Below are 23213 nucleotides of genomic sequence, written 5' to 3'. Positions count from 1 at the left end.
ATGTTACACTCTGGTATCTCTGGATGTGGACCCTCTCACGTTGACTCAGGAACCTTTAAGCCTCGACTGGACCTCAGACTCGTTCAGTGATAAGTTTTGGCTTGGAAACCTCGTCTTGATAGAAAGGACGATGTGGAATGGATGTAGAATTCCACTAGTGCTGGCTGGCTTGCAGGTTTTGTTGTGGTGATTGCATCGAACTGACCGATAAAGATTGGAACTTTATATCAGTCTGCTGTCACTCACAAATCACAACTTCTCTCGTGTACAGTTCGAACAGAGATGCGTTTTCTTTAATGGATATAGAAAACGTTTTGAATGGATAGTTTGTATTTAAACACTCACTTTGCACACGAATTAATTAACTGCAAGTCCATAATTAACGCGAACTAGTTTTGATAAGACATATCCGGTGTATCCGGCTCGAAGGACCAAATTTTGTTCTGCCTCAATAGAAAAAGGCTTGATTGTTTTTTAATAAAACTGACATTTTATTATTAAGAGTGAAGGAGAATAATTTTGATATTGATTTTACCCTTAATTAACACATTTATTTAATTTCAAAGACAAAATACATGGAGTAAGTTTCTGACAAAATTAAATCTCTACGTCTATTCTTTTCGGAAGTCGACCGAGTTCTGATCTCAGGTCCTGTTTAGGTACAGGGCCCTTACTCGAAGTACAGGCTAAATTTGGCAACGTCGCATTTAGATTTTGAAAAAGTGAAAGTGGCAACGTTGGAATTTGAAGATGGAAGGATAAATTTTGTACATAGATTTTGAGAAATAGTACAAATTGCCTATTGCCATCTTGACCGTTCTACTCAGGTACCTAGGGTTATAACCCAGTACCGCAATAAAATCATTTTCTCTACATACCGAAGATTTTGAAAGATTCAGAGGCTTACAAACTAACATTTTACTAAAAATATTTGTTCGAGAAATATTCGTTTTAAAATGTTTGTATTAAAAAGAATGACAAAAATATTTTTAATTGTTAAATATTGTTACTACGTAACACAAAATAAATTTTTTATTTTCACAAAATCGGTCCTCTTTTTAAATACATAATTGCAAACGAAAGCTGAGGTTTTTTCCGATCTGTATATAAATTTTCAGAATGACGATTTTTTTTCGAGATATTAAATATCAAAGATTTTATGTCGGCGCGCGCCAGTGTATATATATGTATTATGTATATATATATTTTTTTACGAGGGATATGGAAAATTTGCACAACCCTTGATATCCAAGGCAGATACCTGGGGCCCGGTGCTCCAAAGTTTTGTGGAGATAACTGTTTTTGTTCTGGTCGACCCACTGAAAACACCCCTTTTGACTGGACTAATCCTTACACTACGGAACTGCCGTCAATCTTTAAACTTCGTAGTTGAAGGTCCCTGGGATATCGCTATCGCAACCCTTGTCGTTAGTGATCTTTCTGGCCTATTTATTCTTTGTTTGTGCAAGGTCATAGAGTCCTCAAGGGCCGTCCTGAAGACTCCGTATTCTTCGCTGCCAGCGATATGACTAATCTTCGTCTTATCACCATATTTTTATCTTCATAAGAAGCAGCTTGGGCTTGTACTGCAGTTTGCAAACTTATGATCGACTTAACCACACTCGAAGCACGCAGTCGACCTGCCATAAAAACTCTTCCCATGTGGTCATATGCCAGGCACCAAGAGTTCTAGCACATTCTTTATTGTGCTGAATACGTCTCCATGTGATAGAAAAAGACAGCTCTATACAAAACGTTCCAGCACGAAAGTCTTGTGCGAACACCCTAAAACAAAGATGGAAGGACACTGTACATGTACTATAGCAGAAGTGCAGTGTTCTTCCATCTTTGTTTTACAGTCTCTACTGCACTCTGTACTCGTTCCCGACACTAGCAACAGACTACCAGCTTCATCGCGATTGGCTCACTTCGATGTGTGAGTGTACGTACGGCTCGTCGGTGATCCGCGTCCAGCAGACTGCTCCGTCTTTTCTTGTGCGAGTGCCCTTACGGAAGCGCCTACGCGCTACCTGCCTGCTCTGCTTTTGCCGAAAGAAGAAGTTAGCGACTTTCATGAAATTCTGCTATGCTCTCCCTCCCTGCAGAGAGAGAGAGAGGGAACTCGCATATTTCAAGTTATTTGTACCAAATATAAATTTTCTAGATGCAATAAAAAAATTTAATAAACGGAATTCAGATGAAGAGTACAAATATTTCCAATTCTATTAAATTTTTAGATTACAAAAATTATTTAAAAATTCGATATATATTTATACTCCGATTGAATATTTGTCTTAATCAAGAATAATGTAAACATCGTCGTCAATAATTTGTATATCTTCGGTAATTGCCATGTTTGTATAGTGAATATAATTAATAATATAATTTTATAAATTCATATTTTTATTGCAAATAAGATTAACTTATTAATATTTTCACTTTTCCTAAACTCAAATCGCAAACTAAGACTTGAATGTTTTCACTGATCAAAAAATTTGCTGGTTTGATATCGCGGTGAATAATAGTTGGATTCTGAAAATGCAAATATAAAATAGCAGAAGCAATTTCGAGTGCAATTTTGTTTTTAGACTTCAAGTCTAATTTGTATTTTTCTTTTTGGTCTTCATCAAGTTAAATGTCGTCGAATGAATTGGATACAAAAAATTCTGTAACTATATGGTATTGGGTTAATGAAGAAGAAACAGCCATAATCGATATTATATTGGGGTGGCGAATTTTATCTAATATTACAATTTCTCTGCGCGTTAATTTATCGTTCTTTTCTTTAAAAACTGATTTTTTGCGACCAGACAAGTTAAGTACCTTCCCTTTCTAACGATACCCTGTCCACCTTCTCCTAGAATATCATTTGAAAACTCTTACAAATTTTTATGAATAAAATTTATCGATAAATCAGAAAATGTTTTACAGACAATAAAAGGTGTAGAATTTTTTTTCATATAATGAGCATGCGAATGTTGTGGCGCCCAGTGCAGCACGACCTAACTCAATATTTATCTTTGATGATGTCGCGTGCGAGAAGCAAGATAACATTAAAGCGTTCTTTTCAATGGGTCGGCACAAGACAGTTGATTGTTTCTACTTATGCCAGACATAGGCTTGAATTCCAAAACATTTAATAAGAGACAATGTGAATTTATTAGTTTTGTTTAGACAAGATGAAAGGAATCTCAAGCATATATCTGATGATCATGTTAATACAGATATGTCATTCATACAATTTGGAGACCTGTGAATTTCTTGCTGGAAAAATAAGCATTATATTTTGGTTATTGATAAAGATTGTGAAATTAATCAGGGTAGATATAGAAAGTGTTTTGATTGTTTTATAAAATTATAGGACTAATATAATAAAATGACAGTATCTTTACATGCATTGAAGAAACAACATGACTCCTTCATATGTAGAAAATTTGCAAAAACAAAAAAATATATTGGGTGAAATCGCTAAAGCAAGTGACACCAATAGTGACTCCAATTCAAAAATTGGCTGACGAATTTAAAGTAGTTAACAAAAATATTCATCAGAGAAAAGAAGAAATAAAAAATTAACAAGAATTGAGAAAAGCATTTACTTGAAAATACCATAAGAAATTTTTATTAGTTTATATGATCGTGCGAATTATGTAAATATTGTTATTTCAACTAATGCGCACGAAAAATATTATAAATCTGAAGAAAATATTCGGAAAAAAAAGTTTTAAATTTCAAAACTTCATTGCAAAAAAATTATCATCTCCAAAATCTGAAAAAAGAGAATTGGTGGAGGAGTAATACCACAGTATATGATTAATAGAAAAATGCGAATATTGACTATATTTATTGGGATGATCCAAATGAATTAGTAGACCGTTTACGATTACTTTTAGAATCTCAAGCTGCTGGAAATCCCAATCATAATAATGAAATTATATCCATAATTGAAGAATTACGTGAAGCAAAAATCATTTATTAACTAAATTTTACAGATTTCAACTTCATTTACAAAATGAGTATCGATATATTCGGTCGTCAATTTAAGACTGCAGAAACTCCAAGTCGTGGGCCTCCAGGACTTCGTTTTAAATTTACATCTGAAGGACATTTTAACGTGGAAAATAAAAAACTATGCAACGTTGCTGATTCTCAAAGCGATAAAGATGCAGTTAATTTGAATTTTCTTAACAAAATGATAGAAACTAAATCAAACGCCATCTATGATGTAATAGAAGCATTAAAAACTGATAATAATATCAGGATTACAACATTAAAAGATACGGCAACAAAATTTTTTGAGAATTTTAAAACTCATATTGAGAAATAAACCTTTGTGAAAATGGAGGACCAGAAACTGCAAGTGGTAAAGGAGTTGCATAAACTAGCTAAAAGAAATTATAAACGAAGAAATGTTGACATTCAAGGCATTGATGAGACTTGGCAAGCTGATCTTGTTGAAATGCAAGGTTATGCTCGAGAAAATAAACATTACAAGAACATGTTAACAGTTATCAATGTATTCTCTAAGTTTGCTTGGGCTGTTCCTGTGAAATTTAAGAGTGGTGAAAATGTGACTGCAGCCATGAAATCTGTACTTATTAAAGGACGCGTTCCAAAAAACTTGCAAGTTGACAAAGGAAAAGAATTTTATAATTCTTAGTTTAAAAGTCTTATGTTATTATATAGTATTAATTTGTATTTTACTTTGAGTAATTTAAAAGCATCCATATGTGAAAGATTTAACCGTACTTTAATAAATAAAATGTGGATGAAATTTAGTTTACGTGGTAATGCACGGTATAAGTGTATAAGTGTATAGACATCTTAAGTGATTTGATATCTGCTTATAACAATACTAAACATCGAAAGATTAAAATGAAACCAAAAGATGTAAATAATCGAAATGAAAAACATTTATTGTTAAATCTGTTTAAAAAAATACTGTTAACAGAGAAATAAAAAAATTTAAGGTTGGAGACAAAGTACGAATAAGTAAATTTAAACATGTTTTTGAAAAAGGTTATATACCTAATTGGACTACAGAAATATTTACTGTAAACCATGTAAACAACACGATTCCACCAACATATCTTTTAAAAGATTACCAGGAAAACAAAATTTCTGGATGCTTTTACGAGCAAGAGCTTTCTAAAGTTAAGAATCCAGATATATATTTAGTTGAAAAAGTAATTGAAAAGAAAGGATCTAAAGTTTTTGTAAAATGGTTAGGTTTTGATACTTCTCATAATAGTTGGATAAATGAATCTGAAATGTAATATATTTTAATTTTTTGAATAAATAAAGCCTGTAAAATAAAGAATCAAATTGTTTATTACTTCACATTATATTTTCCAATAATTATACAAAGGTAACATATTATAAAATAATAATAGTAGTATTATTATTAATGATATTCATTTTAATTTATCCTAGAAATAAGTAATCTTTATACTTATACGTACATTTTTCAGACAATTGTAAAAACGAACTTAAAGCTTGAAAATATAATTTATCTGGTGAAATTCGGAAAAGAAGATCTTCATCTAAATCTTCATATTCGAAACAACATATAACTGTCCAATCAAAGATATCATGAAAAAATTCTAAAAAATCATTAGGAAACCTATAGTCATTATATTCTATTAAACATATGTTATAATAATCGTTAACTATAATTTTTTATAATATTTTCAGATCTGATTTTAAGTATTGCAATGAAAGGGCGTGAGATATTTTACAACAACTTCATAAACTTTTTTTGACAGTTGCTTTAAATTGAATGTAATAATATCAACAAAAAATATCTTAAATTTAGAATTCGATATAAAATCACATTTTCTTTCAAGTTTTTTTATTAATTTTTTAAAACAAAAACTTACATTTCGTTTTCATTTAATATATTTATATGCCACAGAATTTCCGCAGTATATTTCAGAATTAAAATATACAGTTTTTTAAAACTTTTTGAAGATAAACATTCAAATCCCTGATCAATACACGAACTAAGATTCTCCAAAATTTTAAAAAATGTTACTTTTAGTATAAATGGATAACACAATTTTTTATTTCTTCTATCTTCTAATGAAAGTGTATTTTCTCCTAAAAAAACTCCAAAACGATTTAGAAAATTATCACACTGAATAATTGGCACCAGTGTTTCATTTCCATTGAAAAAGGATGAAATAATCTTCATGTAAGATTTAAAACTTGTCTAATCTTGTATATTGAATAAAATATTACTTCGTGGATGGCTTGAAACAAACTTTAAAACGCTGAAAAATTCTTAATCATTTCTAAATTGAACTCCTATTGTGACTTTTTTTGTAAAAGATGAATTTAAATTAAATGAACTTGGAAAAATTAAATGATTTTTTGGTAAACATGTCATTTTTTCTCACAAGTCAAGAATAAAAAACCATTGTTTTCTCACAATTCAAGAAATTCAATTGTACGCCCTAACCAGAATTCTGGTTATTCTAAATAGAATTCTGGTTATTCTAACTAGAATTCTGTTTATTCTAACTAGAATTTTTTTTCAGTGATGGTACTTGTATACTTTGAGGTTCGCAATAAACTTATGAACAATACTGAACTTGACATCCCTTTTATACCGAGCAGTTTGCTAATAACTTGTAAATATAACATCCTTGATAAGCAAACCATTAGTGACATCTTTACATTCCACTTGTAGTAAAAAAAAACTAATTTTATATTATTTATAATATTATTAGTAATTTATTATAAGTAGTAAAAGAATTTAAATTACTATGTGATTTAAATCTTACAATAATTAATTGAATTTAAGTATCTTTTATTTAAAATTTAAAATTTTTTAAAGTTACGAAATTCGTTCATAACATTGATAATTATTAACTTTAATTCATATTTAGACCAAAACTATTCTTTTTTCTGCATAGAATGCATATTTTAAAATTATAATTTGTATAATTTCCCATTTTTAAATGTAATTATTTATATTAAAAAAATTAATTAAAACTAAACATAATCCTAAAATTTACTTGCCTAACATTCATTTCACGAATTGTTTCGATGGTTAAGATAATTTTTGCTTTGCGTAACTTTTTACATCGAAGATGTTTTTGTTGGGATATAATTTATATTTATAATATAATATTCATATTTTATATTTATATATTCTTTTGTATCAAGAGAATAAAAAAACATATACCCAATATTTTCTGCTTTCATAATGAGCCAAAGGTTTTGAACGTTTATATGAACGAAATTTTTTTACAACTTCTTCAAGTACGAATTATTTTACAAAATATTGTTTTAAATATTTAAAAAGAAGTCATTAATTTAACAATAATTGTTTAATTTACTGTTTTATTTAACATTGCTACCATAATTTTTAATAATAATGAGCCACGGTTGCACGACTAAAATTCAGTATCATAGTTTTGTATAGCCACAGTTATTATTTAATCACTTTTTTCGTAATTGACGTACATTTTTCTTCTGAACGGTTTTAGACTCAGGGATATGTGAGAAATAAAAGACAAATTTTTTCTCTAAGACGCGCAGAATATAATTTGTTATTAACAATTTCTAAACAAACAAGTGTAAATAATTATTAAAAATAAAAATTTTTAAAAACAAAAATTTGACTTTTTGGTAATTCGAGGTTTTTGGAATCGTTTATTGCTAACCTGACCTCAAAATTCAAAAAGAATGAATAAACAGCGACTCCAAAAACCCCTGATTAACAAAATTTAGTCAAATATGATAAATTTAGAAAAATTATATCTCTCATTTTGAACTTCAGAAAACTAATGACAGATTCGTAATTAGGGACACCAACTATCCCTGTGTAACAGTTTTCAAGCAAATCGGATCAATTTAAAAACAAAGTCCGACATATTAGATCCTCCATTTTAAATTTCGGAAAACTAATGTCGTATTCGTGATCAGCAACCCCAAAAACCTTTGTATACTAAGTATCATAAAAATTCATTGAACTGGTTTTGCTGGGCATTTTTTCCATTCATGCTGCATTTTCCTTAAATCATGAAGGGATTAAACAATAATAAACATCAAAATTTTATAAACAATTTTTCTAATGTCATTTTTCGAACTTTTGAGAAGAGAAACAAAAACATGCGGTCGCAAAATATTGATTTTTAACGGTTTTATAGACACCATTAAATATTTATTAAAATCAAAATAAAAAAATACATATCTCTTTTTTTCCATTTAGAACAAAATTTTGGCCGGCAATAATAAAAATACGAAAATTTTGAAAATATAAGGACCACCCTTATATAAATATAGCGCGTAGATGCATCACCGAAGGTGCTCCCTTTGCTACAGAAGGGATATTAGTCCATGGCCTCACGCCTAAAAATGTTATTTATTAACAGCAGGTCAAAACTCCTTGTAATTGTTATTTAGATGGAGTTGGACCAATTGAACCAAATTCTGTCAGTGGGGCGATTTATTTTTATACTATAAAAAACACGTTAGTTTCACGCAGTCTTTATAATCAGCATGTTAATTCTTATTTTAACCCTGGCGGATTGGGAAAACTGAGTTGTAACCGAATTGGGTTACGTTTCGGTTCATTGTGAAATATTATCGTTAATCAACGAAATATGTAGTAAATAACTATTAGGAATGGTTAATATACATTTAGAGTGCTTATTTATGCAATAATAATAATAAATTAAGATGTAATTAATTAATAATAAGTGTTTTAAGTGTACAGTGCATACAGTTGTTGAATTACCATATATATGTATATTACCATCAACGGCAGCTGTGATACGCGCGTTAATTAATTTAATTTCTAAAATTAAGCTCTTGAGTATCAAATGTCTAAGTGAATATATAAGTTTTAAAAAAATAGATCAATTTATTAAAACAACTTTTTTGATTTGTACAAATATAAAAAAAAATTTTATAACGAACAAAAATTTTTTTAATGAGAAAAAGTTTTTTTTGTGTCAAAATTTATCTTTCTCATGAAATGAGAAACATTAATTTTGACATAAAAAAACTTTTTTTCCCCAAAAAAATTTTTTTTTCTGAATAAAAAAATTTTTTTTTCTCAATGAAATGACAAAGATTAATTTTGACACAAAAAAAACTTTTTCTCATTAAAAAAATGTTTGTTCGTTATAAAATTTTTTTTTATATTTGTACAAATCAAAAAAGTTGTTTTAATAAATTGATCTATTTTTTTAAAACTTATATATTCACTTACACATTTGATACTCAAGAGCTTAATTTTAGAAATTCATTCACAAAGTCATCCTTAACGCCATCTAGGGTTTAACGCGCGTATCACAGCTGCCGTTGATGGTAATATACATATATATGGTAATTCAACAACTGTATGCACTGTACACTTAAAATACTTATTATTAATTAATTATATCTTAATTTATTATTATTATTGCATAAATAAGCACTCTAAATGTATATTAACCATTCCTAATAGTTATTTACTACATATTTCGTCGATTAACGATAATATTTCACAATGAACTACTTTTTGTGCCATTACATTTTTGGAGGCTCAAAAGTAGCGTCTGCTGTGACGTCGGTGCATTTGTAGGAACAAAAAAAAGTTTTGTGAGCGATGTGATTAAAAATAAAAAATGAATAAAGAAAACAAGAAATCGGTAAGGTAAGTTTTTTGCATGTATTGTGGGGTTCCTGATTGAAGAAAAAATGAAGTGTAAAATCGAATTGCGAAACATGTCAGGTTATTGTTAGCACAATTGGAAAATGTTACTTCTACTTAGGGTTGGACACTTTGTTAATTATGAATTTGGCACAATTTATAAATAAATATATAAATAAACATCGACACACACACAGCAAATATTCTGCCAAAGATATTAGAAAAATAATAATAACGTTAAAAATGAACATAAAAATTGTTTTCAGTAACGTTATAAATAATATTAATTGTCAATTATAAATAATAATAATGTAAAAATGAAAAAATATAGATAAAAAACGTTTTCAGTAAAGTTATAAATGTTATCTTATTTTTTACCCATAATTCGCTTCGATTTTCACAAACTGTACAACCTTGACGAGTTTTTTTTAAATGATCAGAACTTTTTTAATTTAAGACCAATCAATTTACAATCTTCAGCAAGTGTTCCTCTTTTGTACATCTTTCTAACAAAATATAACTCAATTGACTCAATTTATTTTTTTAAAAAAGATTATAAACAAAGTCCAAAACGGTGTCCAACCTGAGTATATTCCCCTAATTATATAAAATGATATGATAAATTTAATAATATGATAAACATGATAATAAATTTTTAAAACTAAATTATTATAATTGTATTTAGTTTGTTTTAACAAAAATGTGATTTATACGTTTATACTGTTATTTGTGAAATTCATAAATAATAATCAGGAATAAACAAAAAATATTTCTCACAATGAAATAATGTTAAACGATTTTAATGAAAATAATTATTTTATTAAGTACAAAGGCTGAGCACAAACAATTGATTTGTGTTTCATATTAATTCATTTACCTCTTGTAGGTAATATATTTTAGTAACAAATCTTGATAACATATTTTTGTTAACCCATATATCTACTACGAAAAGATGAAATATTTTTTATTCGCCCTCTTTAGAACTATAGAACATATATATGTACAACGCAGACTAGACGGGACAGATTATTTATTTTCCCACGCATACACAGATTTTTACTTTGATAAGTAAATATAAACTTACAAAATATTATTCATTTTCAATCGGAGTATTCGCCATTTTTATTTCATTTAATAAACTTTGCATTTCGGGAATTCGGTAAAAATATTTAATTCAAAATACTAAAACGCAATCTCAATGTTATTATTGCTCGAAGTTTAGAATTAAATTGTGTGATAATCTATTGAATTTCAATGTTTTGCGGAAGTCGACAAACATAATTAGCATTTTTACAATGAATATAAATTTATTTTTCTAAAACCTCTGTTATTGAGATTAATGTCATGAATTTGAATTACAGCGCCAGACCTTAATACAAATACGGTGTCGTTGCGTTTGGTAGAGAGTGTATTTTTAATACTTTTATAAACAACTCCTCCATAAATACATTTAATGAAAAACTCTCTTTTCAATACTTCCCCATTGGCTGGATACACAATTTCCATTCGCCAACTTCTACCAAAAAATGTTACGCCATAAGAGCTTCTTATAGCAAATCGTGACAATGGAGCAACAGAGAAGATTTGCTGACAATATTGTCTTGCAACTTCTGAATGGAAAATCTCTGTGGATGTTTGAAATTTATAATCTAAAATTTCAAGAGCCTTCGTGGCCATTTGTTGTTCCGGTTTTATGGGACCTAAGTCATAATGTTTTAAAACGTGTAAATGACTTTCGAAACAAAAAGGGGAAGTTACCCAGAGAGGACCTCAACGACAAACAGATTCAACCAAATGAAGTAATATGTGGACGTTGAAAGTCATTGAATTTCCCCCATATAAACCTTCTAAATATCCACCAAATTGCACCATGTCTAATTCGCATTTAAGAAGCTCTTGTGGTGTGATTTATTTTTTTAACAAAGTGAAAACAGTATTAATAAGTAACGCGAAATGCTCAAGACAATCGTCTGGTAAAATTTCTCTCAAGCAGGGTATGCCAAAAAACAGCAGCCAACATCTCCATTCTGTGGCTTTCCATTTGGACTTGGAAGAAAACTCTCGCATTACTTTATGATTTTCGAGAACCGTTTTAAGTGAACTCAAACGTTCATTACTATTTTCTATATCTTGCTGTGACAGATAACGAAGCTTAATCCATAATTCCCATAAATGTTGTACAACTCCAATAAGAACACAATGCATGTATTCCAAGGGAAAACTCCAAACCATGTAAAAAAATTGATTAAGATTTAGAAAACTAGATCGACCTTTTACTCCATTAAAAAAAGTTTTGTGTAAATCACTAACACTTCTAATAATAACTGTTCTTTTTAATGAAATATTTTTTTGTCACAATTAATCTTTCTCTGAATTTAAAATTTGAAAACAAATGTAAATCATTTATTTAAAAAAACAAAAATTTTTGGTTGTGTCAGTTGTTCTTGAACCACATTATACTAAGAATTTTTCTCAGGAAAAATTTTTTCATTAAGAAAAAAAATTTTTTTAGGGAAAGAAAGTTTTTTCTTATGTCAAAATTAGGGTAAGTGTACCAATTACGGCGAGTGCACCAATTACGGCGCGTTCATAAAAAAATAACTATTATTACTATTATATTTAACTTTGTATTCATTCCTTCCTTTATTCATTCACATTTTCTTAGCACTTAAAATTTCTCGTTATTATTAGATTAGTATTTGAATTTTGAGGATAACATTGGTATTGAATATATTTTGATAAAAGAAAAAAATATTATATGTTTGATATTAGTGGAAGCTAGCTTTTTGAAAATTAATTACATAGAAAGCGGGTTGAATATTGTTTTACGGGTGAAATAATAGTTTGTGAGCTGAATATTGATTTGAATATCAATTGTTAATTTGAGAAACAAAGAGATTTAAAGACATTAGAAAACTTTATATTTTTTTATATTATATATATTTTATTTTATTTTTTTTTTATTATATATATTTTTATATTTTTTTTCTTAGATTGTTCCCTTTTTAACCAACAGTAGTTTTTGAAGCTCTTGATCAACAACCGATTGGTACAATTAAGTGTGAAGTATATGAAATAGCATTTGCAACATCTGTATTGGTTAACTGTGTAAATTAGAACATTAATTTATGAAACTGATAATAATATAATGAGCAAGCATTTGATATAATTTTTTAAAAACAATTAATTAAATCATTTTCCGGCAATTAGAATGTCTAATATTAGGATTTCGATTTGTAGAGAATGATTGAAATTGTCTTTTCATAAATCGACCTAAAGAACTTCAAAATGGTGGACTAAACCTTTCATATTTTTGTAAGACTTTTGACAGGAAAAATGACAACAGAGTTCTGTCGACTGAAACTGAGAATGAAAAGAAAATACCCAAGAAAAAAATTTGTCATGTAAGATAAGGAAATTATCTACAGAAATTGAGGAGGGATTTACATGTTCATGTAAATTCAGTATGGACAACAGATAATAATGAGCAAATAATTTCTAGTCTTATTGTTAGTGAAAATTTTGATCCCATGACATATCCTACAATGTTTCCTTAAAGTGATCCTGGATGGACTGTTAACCTTAACCATACTCAAGGTACTTATAATTTTATTCATTTACAATTTTATATGTATCGTCTTTCATAGAGAAGAAAAAAGCGGAGATTGCCACATGTGCATTTAATTATATTTTTACGTACAAAAATTTACGATTCAGAAACTTTAAATAAAATTATATGTGCTGAAATCACAGACGAATTAAAGAATCCAGATCTTTTTATCATTGTAAAGCGATTTTAAGTTCATGGGCCTTGTAGTAAACAAAATAGGAATTCATCCTGCATGGATCCTGATATGGGTCATTTAAATGTATTGCTGACAATTCGATGATCGTAGCATATAATCCTTATTTAAGTACAAAATTTAAAGGTCATATTGACTGTGCAATAATAGGTATTATATTATTATAACACCATAATGTTGAAATAGTAATACAGTAACGATTACAAAAATAATATTATTATTTTTGTGAGATCAAAATTCCAATAAGTGTCCGTCAAATAAAAATAAATTTTTAATTTTTCATAAAAAATTATAGATACCACGCGCGTTTAAGCGCGATTCTTTTAGCTAGTTCAAATATTAATTTAAAAAGCAAAATTTTGTATGGAGTATAATTTCGTTTGAAATTGATAAGTGACCAAAAGACAGAGTCGAGTTGTAAAAGTAAACACAGCTGTGTTTTGATTACCGCGATTGAGCCTGTAGCTGACTCGTTCTATTCTGGCAGAAGGAAATTTGGCCACTTTAATTGATTCTCAATTAATAAAATTTTGTCACTCATGGTTAAGGGGTTAAACCACTCTAGAATTTTCAAAAAATCAAAAAAAATTTTTTTGCTTTAAAAGATGCCTAAGGATGTATAGAATAAGAAACAATATCAATTATAAGTCGAAACACTTTTTAAGTGATTGAACTTGGGCCCGATCGTGGTCCTGTACTGCGCGCGTTGGCACTTAGTTGTCTGAATCTGCAATTTTCTGTTCAAAATCAGTTAAAACCAACAAATCTTAACCGATTTTAATGTTTCTCGGTTGAAAATATCCATTAGAAAAGAAGAAGAACAAGATAATATTAATTTGGAAGGTCAATTATACGGCGCAGGCATTGCAGATTGAAGGTATATCCAAAAAGTCGTAAGTAAAACTTTAAACTCGTTTTTCTCAAAACTACATTTTTTGTGCTGGCCGGAAACATGACTTTTACAAATCTCAACCGATTTACTTAAAAATTAAACTGTAGCTTCTCAATAACATTATCTAGAGAAAGACGTACGGATTTTTTTTTATGTTGCATATTTTTTTTGTTATAAACAATTTAGTGTCAATTTTTTAAGTAAAAAACTCGGTTTTTCCTTAAAATGTTCGCCATTTTTGCAAAAATCAATTGAAAAAAAATCCCCTACGTCTTTCTCTAGCTTTTAAGATGTAAAAATAGAATGAAATTTGTTTTTTGTTCTAGGATGAAAATTGGAGCTAAAACCTTTCCGGCCGCGACGTGATTCCTCTCAGAAAGGGTTCCTATCACGCACCTGTAAATTTGATATTTAAAAAAAAAATAATTAATGAAGTATATTTTTTTTCTCTTTAAAGTGTACCTAATAAAGATATGTAAACATATTTTTCAGTACATTTAAACTTTTCTTGAAAAAAATTTCTAAAGTTAGGCCTTTTTTTGACGCTCTAGAGTGGTTTAACCCCTTAATGTAATTTAACATGTTAATGAATTATTCGCAATGTTTATGTAATAGTTGACAGAAAAAATATTTTTACATAGAAGAAGCATGAAAAACAAAATTATATATATTTCTTTTTTTTTAGCGAAGCAGAAGCAAAAATTCATGCGCGAAAGAAAATAATTTTATAGTTGATGCGATAATAAGCGCAAGTACAATGTATTTTTTTTGTAATAATAAGCGCAATTTCATTTTATTATAATTTACGCAGCATTTTAAAAAGCATGAATGTGAGAGAGATGGGATCGTGAAATTACATTAATAGAATAGCAGGATCGTTCACATATTTTGAGAGAGAGCTTTTTGCAAGATCGATTCTTTTATTTTGGGTTAATTGCGAGAAAAATATTTAATTTTTTTAGAAAATTACGAATTTAATTTTCGAATATTTATCGCGAAAAAACACCAAAATTAATACGAAGTTCTTGATTTGAAAAAGGCCACGTGGTGACGCCATTTTGGAAACCTGTGGAATTTTCCGGCAAGAATAGTCGCGTAAAAGAGAAAAACAATTTTATATAAATTAGTTAATTTTTATAGAAATAACGCGTTGGGTGTTATAAATCTGTTGAAAGCACCATTATGGTACAGGTTCAGTGTGAAAAAAAGTTTTAACATACGTTGGGCGCCATGTGACAGCCCTTTCCCGAGATTTAAAATTTTAATAATTTATATGGACGTGGATAGGACTCGGAAGGGGTAGCACATTAGACTGCGACCAAATTTTTTTTCATACTTTTAATTTCTTACTTCCCATTTTTTACATCCTACTCCTCACTTTCCACTTCTCACTTCCCACTTGTAAGAAGTGGAATGTGAAAACATGGATGTGAGAAGTGGGAAATGAGAAGTGAGAAATGAGGAGTGGAAAGTGGGAAGTAAGAAGTGTGAAGTGAGAAGTAGGAAGTGAGAAGAATTTGTTATTCGCATTAAAAAGTCTCTTAACAAAAAAAGATGTATCGCGATTACAACATATCTTGTACATATATATATGTTTTATAATCGCGAGAAAAGATGTGTTGTATATCGACGCTCGCAACAGTCTGCTTCAGACCATGCGGTCCGTCGTCAGCTGGACTACGATCGTGCGTGCCATCTAGTTGGTAGCCCGTGTTGATTTAAATATCATGAAGAATTAAAATATAACCTATCTTAGTAATAATAAAGGAGAATGAAATCGGAGGAAACTCGATAATAATAAAAGTCAACTAAACGGATATAAAATAATATTTGGTTCGTTAAAATATTTATCGTCGAACACTATAAAGTCATCGATTTCATTTCATTCATAGACAGCTTCGTAGACATTTTTTCATTAATTCTGTATAATTTTAAAAATATAAAATTAAACTTAAAATAAATTTAATGGAGTATTACTGTATTTCAGTTTAGAAAATATTGTGAAAGAAATGTCAATTTAATAAGATCTGAAGGGATATTAAAAGGACGTCCAGAAGACGTCTGTTAGGCTTCCCTTTCTATGTCCTTGACGCGTCAAATTTTTCCGTGCCCAGCGTGGTATTGACGCGAACCAGTCGTTTCATATACCCTTTCAAGTCTTAGAAAATCCACAGTACGGATTTGCTTCAAACTTTATATTAGGGGGTTTTTGGGGTCGCTGATTACGAATACAATGTTAGATTTTCATATATGGGGCAAAATACTTTAACGCTTCCCACCCCAAAAGTTCCCAATCAGGTGATTTCTCTAAAATTCATCATACAAAGGGAGGACACATTTTGTGCAACGGTTATATTTAAATAATTTTAGAGAATTTAATAATAGTTTTTTGTGTTTTTTGAATTTTATTTAAACAGGTTTTAATTTAAAAACGATCCATTTTAACATTATATTATAAATTATAATTGACTTCTAAAGTCAATTCATTAGTAAAAATAGAAATCATATTAATTTAGTTTTGTAGGAGATAATTGTTTAAATTGTGGTTTAGTTAGTTTATATTTAGTTTTTAATTGTAAATTTGATAAAAAATTAAAAGTAACAGAAAAGTTAGTTATTGATTAATGTCAACATTTGTAATTTTTACAATTAATATTAATGGAGAAAATTCAGTTTTTTAGAAAACATTTTTTTTGCAATCTTACTTTTTTGTTCTTAATTTTTAATTAATTATAATTAAAGATAAATAACAAAAGGAGTAAAAAAAGACCAAAACAATATTCTCTTATAACAATAAGTTGTTTTTTTAATCATTGTCCTTTAAGGGTCTCCAATTCCCATACCTTCCCCTACAAAAAACTATTTTTAAATTCTCTAAAATTATTTAAATATGTATGAAAACACTATAAAAAAGTACATGTGACAAAATGGGAATCTCGTAATTGAATTCGAATGCCTAGAGAAATATCCGTTGCACAAAGTTCATGAAAAACGTGAAAATACGAGAATCTTCGATTTTCTCCATTGGTTTAGCCTAGTGCGCGTTAGCATTTTGTGAAAAAAGTTCTTTCATATGACCCTACAACATGTCAAACAAAATTTTTTTTTAGAAAAACATCCCGTGACATCCACTTGTTAGACGTTTTTCGGCCATCTTTTGGACTAGACATAGAACCTTTTATGAACGTCTATTAGTTGTCTCCGAGACTTTACTATTATTGTTCCCGGATGTTCGCGGACAATATAAAGACTTCTTTTAGACGTCTTTATGACGCTCCTTTGATCATTGGGATATTTAGTAATATATTGTAATATGAATTATAAAAATATTTAAAAATTTCAATTACTTACAAAACAAGCACCTTGTCCTTCTTTATTTAAAGTGCATATGTGAGAATTTTTCACATTATTTATTTGTAATTTGCACTCTTCAGTTGATATAATTTTTAATTTTATTACTTGTAAACGTGTAGGCGTAATACTTGTAACCTGAAATGTAAAAGAATTGTGTTTCTATTAAAAAAATGGTAAGATAACTGATTATATTCTTGTGTCATGTTCGGTAAAACACATCTTTTATAATGATTTTACATATTTAGTTCACGGTGAACCCTTATTCGAATGTTTTTCCGATTTTAAGAACGAAATAAATATTAAAGGAAGACAAGTACGTCCTGCAACTAAAAATCTCTCGGCACCCATCTTAATCTTGATATACAGTACTGTCAGAAATTCTGCGACCTCTGCTTTTTCGATGACTATAAAGTGGTTTAAAATATTCATTGAATTACTTTACAAGTAAAAGAATTAGTATCACTAGATAAAATTTTACATTGGAATGTTGCTCTTCAAATTCGCGTAATTCACTCATTTTTTAAAAGTACTAAGATTTTTTTAAATTAAAGTTGAGAAAGTGTAGATTTATGTCGTTTTTGAAATTTTTTCCTAAACATATGAGAAATAGCTTAAATATCAATTTGTTTATTAAATAAACAATTTTTTTCGCATAAACACAATAAAGGTTAACTGAAATTTCTATTGCATTTCAAAGAGACATAATTTTTCTATATACGAACCAAATTTTATTAAATTTCATTAACAAGCAACAGAGTAATTGCAAATTTAGTGGAAAGGTAACAAATTATTCAATTCTTAATAAATAATTTAAAAAATAAATTTTTTGAAAACGCATTTCAGGAATGTTTCTAATGTTAATTACAAGATTTGACTTTTTTATAAAAATATATTAAAATGTAGCGAATTGAAATTGGTCAGTTAAGTTCAAATCTTTCAATTAACCATTTTTACCAAATATTTTTGAAAATTAATATCTCCAAAACGAAGCAAAACACCTTTATGAGATTTTAATGGAAGGTAAAGAATACTATTAAAAATGAATGTGCAAAACCTGAATTTTTTTGGAGTACCGACAAAATAGTTATAAGTAAATAAAGATTTTGAAAATATTTAAAATAAATTTTTTTTCACAATCATATGTTATATAAAAATAATAAATTTTTGTAATAATTATTTCGTTCCTGTGTGCAGAATAAAATTATTTATGTTTTTGGTGATTTCCTACATCTAATTTTTAATATTTTTATAATAATAGAGTTTTTAAAAAATTTAAGGTTTCGAAATTCACATATATTAAAACTAGATTTTTTAAAAATTTGGTCTCAACCACTATTAGACGAAAGTCAGTGAACTGACCCTTCCATGGATGACAGGTACCACTTAAAATGTTAGTTCTTAACAAGAAAAAAATATGCTAATAGTTGAAATTTGTTATATTAATTGCCGTCAAAACATAACCTGAAACATAGATGTTATCTAACTCTGTTCAATAAGTGTTATACATATGTACACTGGCTAGCACTACACGATCGCTACCCATTTTTTTCCGTTGTAAACATAGCTTTGAATAATTATACGAAAATAAAACAAAAGGCCTTTTCATTTCTAGATATTGGCTACGAGAGTTCTAATCTGTGATCACGAAGAGGTTCTCAACCTGTTTATAAATGTATAGCTTAAGGTAGGTCACACCTTCGGCAGCCTCCCACCACGCTGAAAACGTATTAGAGTAAGAAAGAAAGAAAATTCAAATTTAAATCTGTTGACTCTCTGATTGGCTCTTACTTATGTGACCGAAGCAATAATTTCGTTGAGGCCGTTTCCGAATTGAGGTTTTTTTAGCGCATTTTTGATATGCCGATTCCGAATTGGTATTTTTCGTGCACACTAGATGGAGGTTCTACAATAGATTGATTACCTGTCTCTTGCACTTGTGTGATTTGCATTTGGACTTGTACTTGTACACTTGGCTTTTGCACCTATTCTGGAATCGCCTTTATCAAAAATGCGCTAACAATCCCAATTCGGAAACAGTAACGGAAAAACAAAGAAGCCGTTTCCGAATTGAATTTTTTAGCGTATTTGTAATGAAGTCTAAGGCCTTTCTTCAATAGACTCCTAAATGTTTGCGTTGGTTCGCAAGCTCAGTGACGTCATCAAACATTGATACCAATCGCGAACAAAAATTTTCGTTTATGTTTCTCACCTTATCTATATTTTCCAACTTTACAAATTTTTAATGCACGTGTTTCTCGACTACTTTTAACAATTTTAATTGAATTAAAGAAAACTTAATGAACAAAATATTTATAATTAAAAAATTCAAAGTTTTAAAATCATAAACCAAACTTTCTGTTCGCGATTGGCATCAATACTTTGATGACGTCACTGCGCCTGCAAACCAACGCGTCAGTCACGCAATGTAAAAATTTAAGAAAATATTCGAAAAAGGCCTTTATAATCGAGAATTATGCAGTGTCCTTGTCTTTTAGCGCCAAAAAAATGACACCGCATGGCCGTTTTCGAATTGAAGGTGGTTCCAAAATAAGTTCAAAAGCCAAGTACAAGTGCAAGTCCAAATGTAAATCCCATGAGTGCTTTTTTTCACACGGAAAAACAAGGACACTTGTTCAACAAATTTCCTGAGTTTCCTTTGTACCAAAAGTGCTCTAAAAAATACAAATTTCGGAAACGATCTTTTGCAACTACTGTAGAACCGCCTTCATAAAGGCCGTTTCCGAATTGGGATTTTTAACGCATACTTGATAAAGTGTATACTTAAGGAGCTTGTATACCCTAGCCTTCAGTCCCAGGACGGCGCGAATGCAAAATGGAAAGCAGAAAATAATGAGCGTGAAAAGCATAGCTATATATTTCTATCTCTTCTGCACTTATGGTTTTCTGCTTTGCATTCTGCATTCGCGCCATAATGGGACTGCAGCCTCACCGAGCCCGAGTATACTTGCGTCGCGTACCATTGGAGTAAAAGAGATGGAAATTGGGATCTGAAATACTGCGATACGCCATCTGGTGAGAGCCTCGTTGTGGTGGCCATGTTTTCATTCCGTGTTTCTCTAACATATACAAAAGAAAGAGATAAAAAACCAAGATGGTTGTCACAAGAAGGCTCAGGGGTGGGTCAGTTTCGCGTGATTTCTGATCCCAATATCTTTTGTTCCTTTTACTCCAACGGTACACAACGCAAGTATACTCGGGATCGGTGAGGTATTCAAGCGCCTTTTGGAAGTATGCAGTATCCTTGTTTTTCCGTGCGAAAAAAAACAAGGCATACTTCCCGAGTATTCATGTACTTTTTTACTTTTTCTTAGATAGGATGAACAAATATTCTGGACCGTGAAAATGCATATCAGTGAATGTGATTGGCTAAACAAAAATTTTATTTTCACGTATTTTTTTGTAGAAAAAAGGAGGAATAAAAGAAGCTATAGAATCAGAAATTATAAGAAGGAGAACCCACTTGCGGTAGCCATCTTGATATTTCATCTCTCTCTTGAACATATGTTAAAATAGAGACGGAGTAAAAAATGGCTACCACAAGAGGGTCGATACCAGATGGCGTATCGCAGTTCCCAATGCACTTTATTAAATGTGCGCTAAAAATCTCAATTTAGAAACGGCCAAAGTGTATAATAGGGAAGTAATAATACGGTCACAGCTCGGCTGCCTGCGGGCAGACAGGGCAAGGGGGCGACATGATTGAGAGCCGGAAGAAAAACTGGCTTTTTCTTGCTTACATTCATGTGACCGCTCCATAAGAGCCCGTACCCCTGTAGCTGCACTTGCTTTTTGCACCTATTCTGGAACAGCCTATAAAGTGTATACCAGGAAAGCATGCATATCCTTGTTTTTTCGTGCGAAAAACAAGGACACTGTATATACTTCCCTGGTATGCATACACTTTACCATGTATGCACTATAAAAATCCAAATTCGGAAATGGCTCTTACGGAGCGGTCACAGCTCGGCTGCCTGCGGGCAGACGGGGCCAGGGGGCGACATGATTGTAAGCGAGAAAAAGTCAGTTTTTCTTCCAGCTCACAATCATGTCGCCCCCTTTCCTCGCTTACCTGCAGGCAACCGAGCTGTGACCGTACCATTACTTCCCTATTATACACTTTGGCCGTTTCCGAATTGAGATTTTTAGCGCACTTTTGATAAAGTGTATTGGGTACCGCAGAACTGCGGTACACGATTTGGTATCGACCCACTTGTAATAGCCTTTTTTTATTCCTTCTCTCTTTTAACACATGTTTAAGAGAGAGATGGAATATCAAGATGGCTACCGCAAGTGGGTTCTCCTACTTATGATTTCTGATCCTATAGCGTCCCCGGTAAGAAGCGAGGAATAGAGAAAGATTGAAATTTTGTATATATTAAGCATAAGTTGATCATTTTCAATTCTTCTGAATGGGTGAATTTACGTTTTTACTCAATACCTCAGTGAACATCAAAATATATAAAAAATGAATTCTTTTCTATTCACAGTAGAGATAACTCAATAGAAAAGAATTCAGGCTTGTTATTTTTCTTAATGCGCGAAGTTTCTTATTTTCATATTTTTGGAAACGAATAGAAAAAAATTAAATGTTTGGAGAGTAAATTTTAAATATCGCATTTTGGAGCGCATTTAGAAGATTAGAATATGTGGATAATAAATGAGGCATTTCTATGTTTTACAATTGACTGCGTCAAGTTGTTAAGAAGAATATGTATAATTTAGAGTATAAATTTTAGCCAAGTCAATTAAGAAGAATTGATTTTTTTTACTTTTTTTTTGCTTCATCGAGAAATTGAATGAAAACGTAAATTCTCCCATTTAAAAGAATTGGAACTCTGAATTCTTTTCAATTATTGCTATATAAACATTGTTACTTAATATATTTTCGAAAAAATTGGAATGTAAGCAGAGTTCACTTGATTGAAATTTAAGTTCATGTCCATGTCAGTCTAAATTAAAATGTCGAAGTTAATAAACTTCACATTAAAATTAGGTATTAAAATTCGTATTCCATTTTTGTGTTGAAAAGATGGAAAAATTTTGTAATTTTTATTCATTAACACAATTAATCATTTAAAACTATTTAAATTGACAAAATTATTAATTGATATTATTAATGTTCATAAAAATATATATACTATATAATATACTTTTTGTAATAATGGACATCTGAAAAGCTAGTTTGATGACTTTACAAAATAATATAAGTATCTGTTTAATGTGTTTAAGAGACATTTTCTCAAAAATTTTTATAGCCTCCCCTGGTCGAACGCGTTAAGGCGCTCCCAGTGCGGTCGAGAGCTATGATGATCGAGGGTTCGAGTCTCAGAGTCAACTCGTCGGAAAATCCAAGATTGAGTAATGAATACTCATTTTTTCTATTCCCAGTACAGATAAGTCAATAGAAAAGAATTCAAACTTCTTATTTTTCTTAATGCGCAAAGTTTTTTATTTTCAAACTTCTTGGAAGCGAATAGAAAAAAATGAAATGTTTGGAGAG

General features: G+C 29.9%; 1 protein-coding gene across 5 annotated transcripts in view; it reads right to left on the bottom strand.

Annotated features, from left to right (window-relative positions):
- Positions 1 to 23213, bottom strand: part of LOC127287088 (chymotrypsin-2-like) — a 164747-nt gene that overhangs the window by 9025 nt on the left and 132509 nt on the right. For all 5 annotated transcript variants that reach the window (XM_051313836.1, XM_051313827.1, XM_051313844.1 and 2 more), the window contains exon 4: positions 17690 to 17827. In XM_051313836.1, coding sequence (XP_051169793.1) covers positions 17690 to 17827 — 138 coding nt within the window. The remainder of the gene's footprint in view (positions 1 to 17689; positions 17828 to 23213) is intronic.

The sequence above is a fragment of the Leptopilina boulardi genome, unplaced genomic scaffold (genome assembly GCF_019393585.1).
Source record: "Leptopilina boulardi isolate dan_hultmark-lab unplaced genomic scaffold, ZJU_Lbou_2.1 LbouV2_122, whole genome shotgun sequence".
Taxonomy (NCBI): Eukaryota; Metazoa; Arthropoda; class Insecta; order Hymenoptera; family Figitidae; genus Leptopilina; species Leptopilina boulardi.
This window is presented reverse-complemented; position numbering and strand designations above follow the sequence as displayed.